Source organism: Rhododendron vialii, chromosome 1a (genome assembly GCF_030253575.1).
Source record: "Rhododendron vialii isolate Sample 1 chromosome 1a, ASM3025357v1".
NCBI lineage: Eukaryota > Viridiplantae > Streptophyta > Magnoliopsida > Ericales > Ericaceae > Rhododendron > Rhododendron vialii.
Window position 1 is genome coordinate 6,296,450 of NC_080557.1, and position 13,768 is coordinate 6,310,217.

General features: G+C 39.8%; 1 protein-coding gene across 5 annotated transcripts in view; it reads right to left on the bottom strand.

The window, feature by feature from the left end:
• LOC131299719 (putative disease resistance RPP13-like protein 1) overlaps positions 1-13,288 on the bottom strand; it is a 28,770-nt gene extending 15,482 nt beyond the window's left edge. For 2 of the 5 annotated variants that reach the window (XM_058325321.1, XM_058325315.1), the window contains exons 1-3: positions 8,674-13,288; positions 7,557-8,001; positions 6,833-6,987 (exon numbers count right to left, since the gene is read on the bottom strand). In XM_058325321.1, coding sequence (XP_058181304.1) covers positions 8,695-13,032 — 4,338 coding nt within the window. In that variant the 5' untranslated portion in view covers positions 13,033-13,288 and the 3' untranslated portion in view covers positions 6,833-6,987; positions 7,557-8,001; positions 8,674-8,694. Of the gene's footprint in view, positions 1-6,605; positions 6,988-7,556; positions 8,002-8,673 lie in introns of those variants that run through there. The other 3 variants (XM_058325305.1, XM_058325310.1, XM_058325299.1) reach the window with 3 other exon arrangements.
• Between the last annotated feature and the right edge of the window lie 480 nt (positions 13,289-13,768).

A 13,768-nucleotide genomic window follows, 5' to 3' on the forward strand; every position in this document is an offset into this window, starting at 1 on the left:
GGACTTGTTCACCTACCGGTAGGTCTAGGTTTTACCGGAATGTTAGCCTTTCTGTTTTCAAGTTCTACCGGTAGGACTTGCTTGCCTACCGGTAGGAGACTAGAAGTTTCACCTGCTTTCACCTGCTTATTTGAGCTGCTGCAGTATCTTTCAGCTGCTTTCCTATATCCTTCAACTCGTATGTCGAAGTTTTTCTTTGACTCTTATGAGTTTGTTTACGCATCATTCCAAGTGTTTTGGTGAGTATTACTCGTTCCTCACTTAGAGTGGCATTCAATGGACTAGAGTGAACATGTCTAGGGATTTGATGAGTAGTTTTGCAATCCGTTTTCTCTCTTAACTCGTAAGATTCTTAGATTCCCACAGTGCATGCTTTTACAGACTCCGAGTATAGAAACTAGATAATCGGGCATCGTAGAGTCTAGTCGTGGGTTGATATGTGGTATGCGAAGGTACGGGGGTGTACTTAGGGGTACGGTGAGGACGTGTGTATTTGAGTATATGCGATATGGTAGATTGTTGGTCTTATAATACTATGCGATTGATTAAATGGTCTTTGGATTTAATTGAATGAATGGATGTTTGTGAAATGGGAAGCGGAATGAAAGTGAATAACTAATGGACAGAGTATTGTAGGAATTTATGTATGGGCTTAGTACGTCATGTAAGATGCGGGTATGTAAACAAAAGAGGAGGCATGAACATGTATATTTGTGGAGTCACATATTGACTAATTAAAATTCAGTGGTATAACCGTTAAAGGGATGATGAAATTGATTATGAAATGATGTCGATTGTGAAAAGTGTGAAAGGTGACCCAAGTGGTCGTTATTGAGGGAAAAGACTCGGGGTGACCCTGCGCTCGAGGGAACTAGACCCGAGGTGACCCAACTGATTCATATTATTGGAGGAAAAGACTTGGGGTGACCCTGCGCTCGAGGGAACTAGACCCAAGGTGACCCCACCCGATTATTGTTATTGAGGGAAAAGACTCGGGGTGACCCTGCGCTCGAGGGAACTAGACCCGAGGTGACCCTAGTGATTATTTGATGGGAAATACCGGATTAAAGGAAAAGAAAGGTTTTGCAATTAAGGGATTTAATGAAGATCAATGTGGACACGAGAAAGATTGTACTATCATACGGAGAATAATAAGATGTTTTGATTTGATTATAGATAAGTGTGAGATGACATGAGTTTAATAATGTAACTAGTTAAAGAAGTAAACGGCTAGTGACATTGATGTGAAGTCTAGGACTCTTAGGCGATAATTCGCAGCTTGTTGGTAGTCATTTGTGGTATAGGCGTATCTGTCAGTACTCATTCATTCTCGGTGCATGGTTCATTCAAATTGCATATAGCTTGAGTTTAGAATTTTCTACTGGGCTAGTGTAGCTCAACCAAATCTTTCTTTTCAGGTTCTGATGCCCGGCAATAGATTGCATGCATTGTGTGCTTGACAGTAAAAGGCTTTTGGAAGCTGACTTCACTGGTTATTTCGTCATCTTTGTGAAGATCTCATTTTGTTAAAGGTGGTTTTGTAACTAATTATTACTGAATTTTCTTTTGACTAAAGTTGTAATTATCTAAACTTAAGGACTTGTTTGTAAATTAAACAGGTGGGAAACTCATTTGGGTAACGTATATGATATGCGAGGTTTCTCTTTTATTGAAATGTATTACTTTATTATGTTGAAAATCGAGGGCGTGACAGGTGACATATCTATTGATGTCTATTCATTGACACCGTTCAATACAAATTCAATTGTGGAAATTACTTTCAATGGTATTTTACTCTGTCGTGGTTCCTCGATTCTGGAGGCACATGATTCATCTTGTGATGCTTAGTCTCAAATTGTTGAAAGTTCTACTCATTTCTAGTATGGAAAATTTCCTATTTTGGATCAATTGGTTTGCGCGAGATCAGTCTCATTACCTGGAACTTATTCATAATATCGAAATCTTTCGTTTGAAAAATGTTATCCGTTGACTCCTCTGACTTGTAAAGCAATAAGAGAGTTATGACCTGTCACTTCAAATTTCGTGAGTTGGCATAAATAGGTACTTCGAGTTTGTTGCCGAACCGCCGTAAAGATTCCAAGTGCTCTCTAAATTTCAGATGCCCTATTGCTGTTCTTCAAATTCTTGATTAATGCTGCTTGAGTTTTGTAGCTTATTCGTTTCATTTGAGATGACGAATCGAATCCTTCTCGTAATATAGAATGACCCAACCTAGAGTGAAAATTTGGTGCGGCCTTTAGAAGGATTGGCTTGTGTTATGGACCCGCTAAAACAATTAATTCGATTCGCCAACGATAGTTGGAAGCTCGAGGGAGAATGACCGAAAAGAGAAAGGTAAAGATCGTCAAAGATTGCTAACTGCGGAGGGCTGACCAAAGGATTGTGTTGACCGTCGACGTCACCCAATGTTATTTGAAGAAGGGAAATCATGAATTTCGTAAAGCATAGTTGCGTTGGGGCTTGTCTCGTTCTGGCAGAAAGGAAGCGTTCACCGTAAGAAGGATAGTCTAAGTGTCGGACACTATGTGCGTGTTTTGGGATACCCAGGCGACAACCGGTGAAATCCACTTGGAAGAGGCGCTTGATCACCGCCCATTCTAGATGGAAGTCTCGGGAAGTCAAATGGATTATCTGATTATACTTAGGAGGTAAGATCTCCATGGTGAGATAGATAATTGTGTATAGGATTTGTATAATAAAGAAAAGTTTAGAAACTGTGTACCGTTTGACGTTACCGCCTGACTTTTTCAAAATATATGATGCATTATGTATACGGAGATTGAGGAGGTATGAAATAAATCCATTGCATGTGTTAGAGAGGTCCGAAATTGAATTAGAAGCTCAAGTGTCCTATGAAAAGAAACCGATGCGTACCTTAGACTCGCGTAGTCCATTGTTGAAAGGTAAGCTGATGTTGTTAGTGCATGGTTACGTGGAAATGGGGGTACGAAGTTCGAAAGATATACGCGTGTTTGTTGTGGTTTGCTTGATATGAATCTAGACGTGGACTTCGATGATTATTGAATTGTTGCGTGATGGATAGTGCTACGGTTCGAGTGTGTTGATATGTTATTTGGCATGGCTAGATTAGTTTTAGCAAATTTCGAGGACGAAATTTCTTTAAGGAGGGTAGGGTGTAAGGACCCGTATTTTTTCGGATATTATTTGAACATTTTATAAAAAAAAAATAATAATAATAAAATAAAATGTGAAATTGATTGAGTTTATTTTAATTGTGGGTCAATGTGCAAGAGTTTAAAATATGTGGGTGTTAGTGTGATAAGGTGCATGTGTGTATAAGTGTGTGTGTGCCAGGGGAAAATAATTCCCAAAACCCCATCCCATTCTCTCTCCCGTTCTCTCTCTCGGCTCTCTCTACCTCTCTCACTCCCTCACCCAAAAACTCACCTCTAAATTCAAAACCCACAACAAATAACCTCCATTCCATCTTCTACTCGTGTATTGTGGTCCGTATCGCTCCGGTTCGAGCTCGGAGAAGTTGTATTCCGGTTGGAACAAGGTTTTCGGAAAGCTAGGGCTTGTAACTTCTTGGGTTTCGTGCTCCGACTTCGAGGTAGGGAATTCTACCTCACTTTATATGCTATTTGAGTGTTTTTATGCCTTATTCGAGCTGGTATTGGTTGTCGTTGAGATTGGATCGAAACTTAAAATTTTCTGTCGAAATCTGTTGAAATCGTCTGTAAGTAACTCCTCCTACCGGTAGGAGCTTTTACCCTACCGGTAGAACGATTGAGAAATTTTGTAAACCAGCTCAAACGTACAGCAGCAGCTCAAAAGCTGCTCAACGTATCGAACTTCTACCGGTAGGAATTTCTTACCTACCGGTAGGTCACGCTCGAATTTGAATGTTGACCTTTCTGTTTCCAAGTTCTACCGGTAGGACTTGCTTGCCTACCGGTAGGTTGCGTGAATTGGAGTTTCTACCGGTAGGACTTGTTCACCTACCGGTAGGTCTAGGTTTTATCGGAATGTTAGCCTTTCTGTTTTCAAGTTCTACCGGTAGGACTTGCTTGCCTACCGGTAGGAGACTAGAAGTTTCACCTGCTTTCACCTGCTTAGTTGAGCTGCTGCAGTATCTTTCAGCTGCTTTCCTATATCTTTCAACTTGCATGTCAAAGCCTCTCATCGACTCTAATGAGCTTGTTTGTGTATTCTTCCAAGTGTTTTGATGAGTATTACTCATTTCTCACTTAGAGTGGCATCCAATGGACTAGAGTGAACATGTCTAGGGATTCGATGAGTAGTGTTGCAATCCGTTCCCTCTCTCGATTCGTAAATTTCTTAGATTCGTTTAGTACATGCTTTTACGGACTCCAAGTATAGAAACTAGATGATCAGGCATCGTAAAGTCTAGTCATGGGTTAATATGTGGCATGTGAAGGTACGGGAAATGTACTTAGAGGTACGGTGAGGACGCGTGAGGTTATGGTGTACTTAAAGGAATAGGCGTGTAATAATTAATTAGTCCGAGTCTTGATATGGATGACAGTTAGGAACGGTTTGAGATGTAGTCAACGTGGTAGATTGGTAGATTGTTTGGAATGCTTGAAGTGAAAATTGATGTGAGAAAGAATTGTTTGAAATGAGGAAATAACTCGTGTCCTCTCGACTCGTCAAGCCTTTTAATCCTTTTGACACTCTCTCTATGAGGCTCAAGTGTAGAAACTAACGGATAAAGTATGGTAGGATTATATGTACGGGCTTAGTATGCTATGTCAAATGTGAATGGCTAAATTAATGAAAAGGCATGAACATGTATATTTGTGGAGTCACGTAATGATTAATTAAAATTCAGTGGTATAACCGTTAAAGGGATGATGAAATTGATTATGAAATGATGTCGATTGTGAAAAGTGTGAAAGGTGACCCAAGTGGTCGTTATTGAGGGAAAAGACTCGGGGTGACCCTGCGCTCGAGGGAACTAGACCCGAGGTGACCCAACTGATTCATATTATTGGAGGAAAAGACTTGGGGTGACCCTGCGCTCGAGGGAACTAGACCCAAGGTGACCCCACCTGATTATTGTTATTGAGGGAAAAGACTCGGGGTGACCCTGCGCTCGAGGGAACTAGACCCGAGGTGACCCTAGTGATTATTTGATGGGAAATACCGGATTAAAGGAAAAGAAAGGTTTTGCAATTAAGGGATTTAATGAAGATCAATGTGGACACGAGAAAGATTGTACTATCATACGGAGAATAATAAGATGTTTTGATTTGATTATAGACAAGTGTGAGATGACGTGAGTTTAATAATGTAACTAGTTAAAGAAGTAAACGGCTAGTGACATTGATGTGAAGTCTAGGACTCTTAGGCGATAATTCGCAGCTTGTTGGTAGTCATTTGTGGTATAGGCGTATCTGTCAGTACTCATTCATTCTCGGTGCATGGTTCATTCAAATTGCATATAGCTTGAGTTTAGAATTTTCTACTGGGCTAGTGTAGCTCAACCAAATCTTTCTTTTCAGGTTCTGATGCCGGGCAATAGATTGCATGCATTATGTGCTTGACAGTAAAAGACTTTTGGAAGCTGACATCACTGGTTATTTCGTCATCTTTGTGAAGATCTCATTTTGTTAAAGGTGGTTTTGTAACTAATTATTACTGAATTTTCTTTTGACTAAAGTTGTAATTATCTAAACTTAAGGACTTGTTTGTAAATTAAACAGGTGGGAAACTCATTTGGGTAACGTATATGATATGCGAGGTTTCTCTTTTATTGAAATGTATTACTTAATTATGTTGAAAATCGAGGGCGTGACAGGCTTGAGTCTCACTTGCACTTATTTTTTGATTGCCCCCTTTTCTTCTTTTATCTGGTCCTCTTTTCTGATGAAGAATGGGATTTCTAGACAGATTCTTGCCCTCTCTGAAGAGATAATGTGGGTTGGTTTCTGTAGATGTGGTACTACTTTTCAACATTTGGTCTTCAAGTTGTCTCTCGCTGCTTGTATGTATCATATTTGGAGAGAGAGGAATACCAGGATCTTCCAAAGGATGATTAACTCTTATAAACATCAGTTGGTGACTAGAATTGAGAATGATGTTAGGTCCTGTCAGCTCTTGGCGAGCTGTTCGGAAATCTGACCTTAATAGGCATATTTGTTCATCTTGGTCTATTGGAAACCAGGTGTTTGGTCCTACGAGATAAACTTGTTTTGTTTTTCTTTTGGTAGAGTCTGATTAGTGATTGGTAATGGGACTGATTGTCCATCTTTTTCTCTGGGGCAGTATGCCCCTCTGCACCTGTAATGTTTGGTTTTGTTATATAAAACCGTTAATTTTCCCCCAAAAAAAAAATTCAATAAAACTTATTTGAAAAAGACTGAATCAATAGCATTAACAACAAGAAGACATATAAAAATTAAAATTCAAGTTCCTCACAGAATTGAAAAACATACAACATGTGTAGTAAAACTAAAAAAGTGAAAAAGAAGAGCATTAGTGTTTTATGTTTTGGTTCGGTTCTGTTAATTTACTTTGTCTAAACTCGTAGCCGAATCTTTTGTATTTCTTTTAACAAAAAATCCAAAACCAAACTGGATCGATAACACGAGAAAACTAAACAAATTAAAGCAACTTTCGCATTTCAACAATGCTACTAGACATACCCATTATGCAAGCACACACTGTGCAAGGGTGTGTGTCTTTAGAGGTTTTTGGGTACAAATAGCATATCACTAGGATAAAATTTCTCAAGAAGAAAAATACTCACAAACAAATGCTTAGGGTGATCCCACACAATCACACAAATAATACACTCACTTGGTGGGCAAACAAACAAGGATACCTACAGAACTGATGAGCAAAGGTAAAGCATTGCAGTTATGATTGATCCCAAATGAGGAGATGGAGCCAAAAACAAGAGCAGCACAAGTTGATTCTTCACGAGGCGATTTGATCATATCCCATACCAGCACTATCACCAAGATTGTCAGCTATCACCTGGATGAAAAGAAAGAAACAAATTGATCAGAAACCATCAGCTAGCCTCTGTAATTTTGCTAGGAATAAAAAGATAACGGAGAGTAAAAATGGTAGTAAGTGAAGTGACAGAACGGATAAAGAAGATAACATTTATTTTCTTGCATGCAATTCGCTAGCATAAAACATTTGTACGGGACATTTTCTGAAAAGCTAAGTTTGGATACCATGAAAGTCTCAAGAAAATTGGTCCTTAATGAAAGTAACCTTCCATATCCAAAATCTGAGCAACTTGCACTGAAACATGATTTGGAGCAAATTCATGGGAAAGTGCCAAAGTGGGATAAATCTGAAATTTAAAACACCATTGCCGATTCACATGAGTAAATTTAATTGTTCTTTTGTTTTTGCAAGAAAAAAGAGACATCTTTAGATGTGCAAGTAATTTATACCAGAATTTTTGTTTTCTTGCACTTTTCTGTCTTTCTCTTGCTAAGAGAACGTATGAAAAGTTAATGTTTTTCCTATCGCCATCCCTTTCTACCATTCTCTGGCTAACCAAACAGACACTAAAGCATATTGCATCATACCACTCGATATTGGAGTCATCCTCGGGGATGTTTTGCTCAACCTTGCACACAAGATCAGCACCAACATCGGCAGCTTTTGTATGAATACCTCCACAGAGCCATTGTATGAATACATTCTGGTGCTGTCACAAGTACAAGGCCGACTCTTTGTGCTAAATCCATCCACAGAGCCAAGGAAGAGGAAGATTGGAATGGGAAAAGCGACCATGAAAACAACACCACACTAGGGCATGCTTGAAATCACAGGATAAAAGACACAAACATTGAGGAATTTCCAGGCTAATAAATATAATACACTTGAGCATAAACAAATGACACCACCACAAGTTTGGAGCATTTGATACCATCTTTCTTCCTCTTGTTGCAAAGGGTTACTCAAGAAAATCTTCTTACAAAGAAGCATATATAACACATTCTTGAATCTTCACTCCTCATGAATGCAGTACTGAAAACATCGAACCAAATCAAATTTTAGAACTCTATTAACCTATCAAATCTTGTTATGAATTATGAAAACAAACACTTAACAGGAACAACTTGATCAATCATAATAACTTGATCAGTCACTAAAGTTTACTCTAAATCAATGGTGGCACCAATAAAATTTCTTGTGTAGACAGTAAAAAAGGTTCAAATTGAAGGACATATTTATTAATCACGCTTATCCATATGTAATAATGGAATCTTCCAACACTAAACTTCTGAGTCAAGAATGGTTATGGGCAGTTCAAAAAAAAAAAAGAATGGTTATGGGAGAAGTTTGCTTTATTGTTGGTATGATTTCTACGGTTTCTATATTTTCTCTTGACAAGTTTTCATTTTTCAAAAAATCGTTGCATAATGGTGTGATTATAATATGTCCTAGCAACAATTATGCGCAAGTATTTAGTAATTCCAAGTAAGTGGGCAGGGCATTCAACAAGTCAAAAATGGAAAATTCTAACTCCACAATCCAAAGGAGGATGTTCTAAAATTCGCACACATAAGGACAAAAAAGAGAGCGTATTTGTACGAAAACTGAGTGTGAAGGATAAAGATGTCATGTGGTACAGGTGTAGTGGGTCAATTATGCAGCAAAATCAGTTGAACTAACATGCCAAAGCGGGCGTTAACGCACCTGGGTCATTAACTGCTTGGGTCAATCCTCGTCTATCATGACTTGAGGAACATCTGCAATGAAGCGCCAATATTGACCTCTCCCCTTTTCACATCGTTGTTTCAGTTTCGGACATCCATTGATCTGCAAATACAAAAGCGAGGGAGGCAGCCCTTGCTCCGGAAACGATGCGAGCTTGGGGCAGTCAGAGATCAACAAGTCCGAAAGTGAGGGAAGCGGTCCTAGCTCTGAAATGGACTTGAGCTTGGGGCAATTTTTAATGCAAAGTTGTTCAAGAGAGACGAGGTTTTCAAAGTCCTTGAAAGATAGCTTCTTCAGTTTTGGGAATATCCAGATGTCCAGAACGACCAGAGTGGAAGGCAACACATCTTTTGGAAACGACACCCAATCACAATCATAAAGGTTGAGTTTTCTGAGACTCTGCAAACCACACAGTTTACCGTCACCAATGGGAATATCCACATTGGCGATGGTAAGTGAAGTGAGGTTGGTGAAGTAGGAGGAATTTCTTTCATCCAGAATGTGGGAGACGAGTCCAGTAGCTGCAGGAGAACTATATAGTCCCAGCTTTTCGAGAGAAGCGAGGTTCTTGTTGTTGTACGCGTGGTTTGGACGGGGCTTGAGTTTCTGGCAGCGGATGATATCAAATTCTGTGAGATTGGTTGTGGGGAACCATCCTTCCGGAAGAGACTCCAGATTATCACAGGATCTTATTACCAGTTGACTGAGATTTCTGAGACCGTTATTCTGCATAACATCTGGTAGGGTTTCGAGGCGCCTACAAGACAAGATAGAAATAAATTCAAGGTCTGGGCAATTGATCTTCATCCCCTTCTCTGCTAGTAGCGACTCTAGCTTTGCACAATTATCAACATTCAGTACTCGGAGAGTCCGCGGTAGCCCACTTATGGGGAATGGTGTCCAGCTTTTAATCTCGGCAATCGACAGCTCAGATTTGCACCGAGTAATAGACGGTTTGCATGCGCTCAAATCCAATCCGAGCCGTCCTTGTTGAGATGATTGGCCACTCTGCACCATTTTGCATGGAGAGCTTAAGTATGTGAGGGATGAACAATGATAAAGCTCTAGCACCTCAAGATTATTCAGCAACGTCAAATCAGGTAGGGACTCCAGACCATCACAGAATCTAATCCGCAGCTCTCTTAGCGTAGACGGCAAATCTGTCTTTGGGAAAGATTTAAGACGTGGACACCTGTCGATGGAAAGCTCTTGAAGAGATATTAGCTCATTTCCTTCTTCTCCTTCTGCAAACAAGGAACTAAGTTTGGGGCAAAGTCCAATAGTGAGACGTCGGAGGGCAGGGAGACAGCCTTGTATTCTCACCTCATTCTTCCACAATGTTGTGAGTTCTTCAAAACCAAAGAGATATAATTCTTGGAGTCCAGTAAGCCCTTGAAAGAACCAACTTGGTAGGCATGTGCGATCCCGAATATTTTCCACTTTCAGGAAAGTCAGCGAGCTCAAGAAGCTATGCCTTGTGTTTTTTAGCACTACTTGATCACCGAATTTTGGAATATAGGAGTCCGGAATCGAAACATTTTTTAGATTTAATGAGACGAATGAATCAAAGGGAACCGTGTTCCTCACTTCATTGACGTCATTCAGCTGTATAGGGTTTGGACCCCACGCAACCACCAACACCGGACACTCCTCAATATCCAGCTTTCTTAACCGTGGAAAATTTCTTGGCGACACATGCAAAAGCTTGGGACATCTTTTAATAGACAGCTTTGAAAGGAGAGCAAATGCTTGACCTCCCTCTCCAAAAGGAGTCCAGTCTTTCCATTCGGGCATGTCCTCAAAGGTTAAAATTTCTAGAGCTGGAAAATGATTTGAGCAACCCAGCCCATAGAATTCAAGTCCAACATTATCTATTGCCTTCATACCTTGAATGTAGAGCTTTGCAAGTGAGGGTAGCTGCCCCAAAGATGGCAACGAAGTGCATTTTTCACAATTTTGGAACTTTAAGCATACCATATTGGAGAACAACGAATTTTTGACCCAAGTTGGGAATGTGAGGCCACCATAACCATTAATGGAAAGCTCTTTTAACCTCTCATGAGGTTCTAGCATGTCAAGCACTTTTGATTCAACACTTCCATTGCGAGAATTATTGGAGATGTTACTCCATTTCATCAATAACACATCTAAGCCTTGTTTATCCTTCAAGTTGGCCCTCCTCGCACCTAGAGCATCCGTCACATTCTCCAACCCTGAGATGCAAAGTGTCCCTCTAAGATGAATCAAGTTGCCCAACTCATCTATCGTTGAGCCGTTGCCATTGCCAACAATAAAGTTTGATAATGTTTGGAAACTTGTCAATTTTCCAATATTTGGTGGCATTTCTTGTAAGGAATCTGCACCCGTAACATCGAGATGACGCAAACAAATCAAGTCACTAGTGTTTGCAGGCAATCTTTTGAGATTTTTACAGTCTCTCAAAATTAGCGTTTGTAGGTTGTAGAGAGTGCTTATTGATTCTGGTAACGTTAAAATCAAGGCACATGAAAGGTCAAGGTACCTCACATGTTTCAAAACCCCAATCGAATTCGAAAGTTCACGTATTCCATAGCTTCGCAAACTAAGCACACGTAAACATCTGAGACCCGGCAATAGACAGAGGGGTACATTGCTAGTCAAGTTGGAAAATCCTTGATGTCTAGATCCACATGTTAAAAATGTCCGCAGATTTTTGGCTTTCCGAAAAGCCTCAAACTTCTTTATGCCATCACGATACCCACGTCTAAAGGATGAATGTCGAGCCTTATTGGTACTTTCACTCCCCATTGGTTTATCCTCCGGCCTAAAACAAATTTTTCTTGCAAGAAACTGAGCAAAAACACTAATGAGGTCATGCATTACAAATAGTTCACCATTACTTGATGGTTGAAAAAATGACCTCGATAACAATTCACGGAAGTACTCACAACCAAGATCTTCCATTTGCTTTTGCCCTGTTTGCTCCGGAATTAAGCCCTCTGCCATCCACAAGAAAACTAGTTCCTTCTCCTCAAATTCGTAACCTGCCGGCAATATGGAACAATATGTAAAACACTTCTTCAAATGCGAAGGGAGGTGATAGTAACTTAATCTCAAAGCCGCAGTAATAATATTACTACCCTCTTCTGATAACTCCCATATTTTATTGTTCAATACACCTTCCCATTCATCCTCTGTCAATTCACACCGTAGAAGGCTACCGAGTGTCCTAGCAACCAAAGGCAAGCCTGTACATATTTTGACAATTTTTCGACCAATTGAAACCAAATTTGGATTTGCATCCATACTTCTATCCTCGAATGCATGTTGTGCAAACACTGACCAACAATCATGCTCGGATAGTTCTGTTAGAAAATGATATTTATTGGTTCCAGCCATTATAAATTCCATATTGCGTGTTGTTACAATGACTTTACTTCCTAGGGCTCCATCATTGAAAGGACTCTTTAAACTGCTCCAGTCAGTGTGGCTTTTGTTCCACACATCATCAAGAACGATCAAGAACCTTTTCCTTGCCAAAGCCATTCGTAGCTCATCTTGAACTTGATCCAAGGCATCAAGATCACAGGTCTCGGCAGTAATACTCTCGAGAATCCCTTTAGCCACTCCTACAATGTCGAACACATTTGATACACAGACCCATGCTTTCATCTCAAAATGCTTGTCCACCATCTCATCGTTGTAAACCATCTGAGCAAGGGTGGTCTTGCCAACCCCACCCGCACCCACGATCGGGACTACATCAACTTTTTTACTACCAGATTGATCGCTTAAGAGCAACTCTATTATAGTATGTTTATCATATTCCCTACCATATAAACGAGGTTCAATTATCAAAGATGAAGTAGGTTGTCTTTGTGAAGCATTACTAGACCCCCCTGCAGCAGTGTTTTTCAAGCCAAGCCTAATCCTTCGATCAAAAAGGTCTTGCAACCTCGCAGTGATCTCATCCATCTTGGGCCTCCTTCTAAAATCAGACACAAGAGTGCTTGGATTGAAACTTGTGCAGCAATTAGGTATGAGTTTACGTACCTTGCTGGTGCTAGCTCGAGGCTCTTCCATCACCTTCCGTCGCAAAGTTTCAGTAGCGAACTCGTCCAGTACGTCATCCATATCATAACTCAAGTCTTCAAGGTCGGAGAGCCACAAATTAGTCTCCCGATCGGTGATTTGTTTCTCCTCAGCATCCGCAACCACCGCTTGAACTTGTTCCAACATGCTGCTCCATTTCGTCAGCTGAGTATCAATCCGCTCCTTACGTGCAAAGTTCCACAGATCACGGGATGCTAACCTATCAACTAGCACGTTAACGAAAGCACCAAGGAATACTTCAGCCATCTTTTAGCTCTGTGGAAAGGAAGTTGTGTTGTACAGAGAAACCAAAGACTGCTAATGCGTGAATGCTAATAGATCTTCACCAAATGGAGTTTTGCTAGTTGAACTCCACATAAGCATCATGGAGGGCCCTTCTCCTTGAAAATTTTCTCATAGGAGAGAGAAAGTCAATAATGGAGTCTCCAATGTTAGTTGAGAAGTATAGTCTAAATGTACACCTACACAAGTAACACAAGGAAGGACTTTCGGGCGGATGAGTTCACACGATCCTTATTTTTAACAATTTTCTAGAATTATATATAGGAGTAGAAGTTAGTAATTCGTTCGCCCCCTTTTTGGAATTGCATAAGTTGAACAAAAGTATCTACAAATTAAGGGGAAAGACTATAATACGTACATGGCCCTTATTTGGGTGTTTATCATATGCACCCCCAAAATGTTATCAGTTATAGAGAAAATTTTACGAATCGTATTGTTAAAAAGTTACGAATCGTATAAAGGTTACGAGATACACCAAAATGTTATGAATCATAATGAAAATGTTGCAAATCGTACTGCTGAAAAGTTATGAATTCTAAAACAAAAATTACGAAATACGCTAAAATGTTATGAATGAACAAAAAATAGTTGCATATAGTATACCCTTTTAAATGGGGTGTATTGTAGACTTTCTCCAAATTAAAATATCTATAGTAATGTTTTTTTTATTACTGTTTTTACTTTTTATGATGTGAGACAA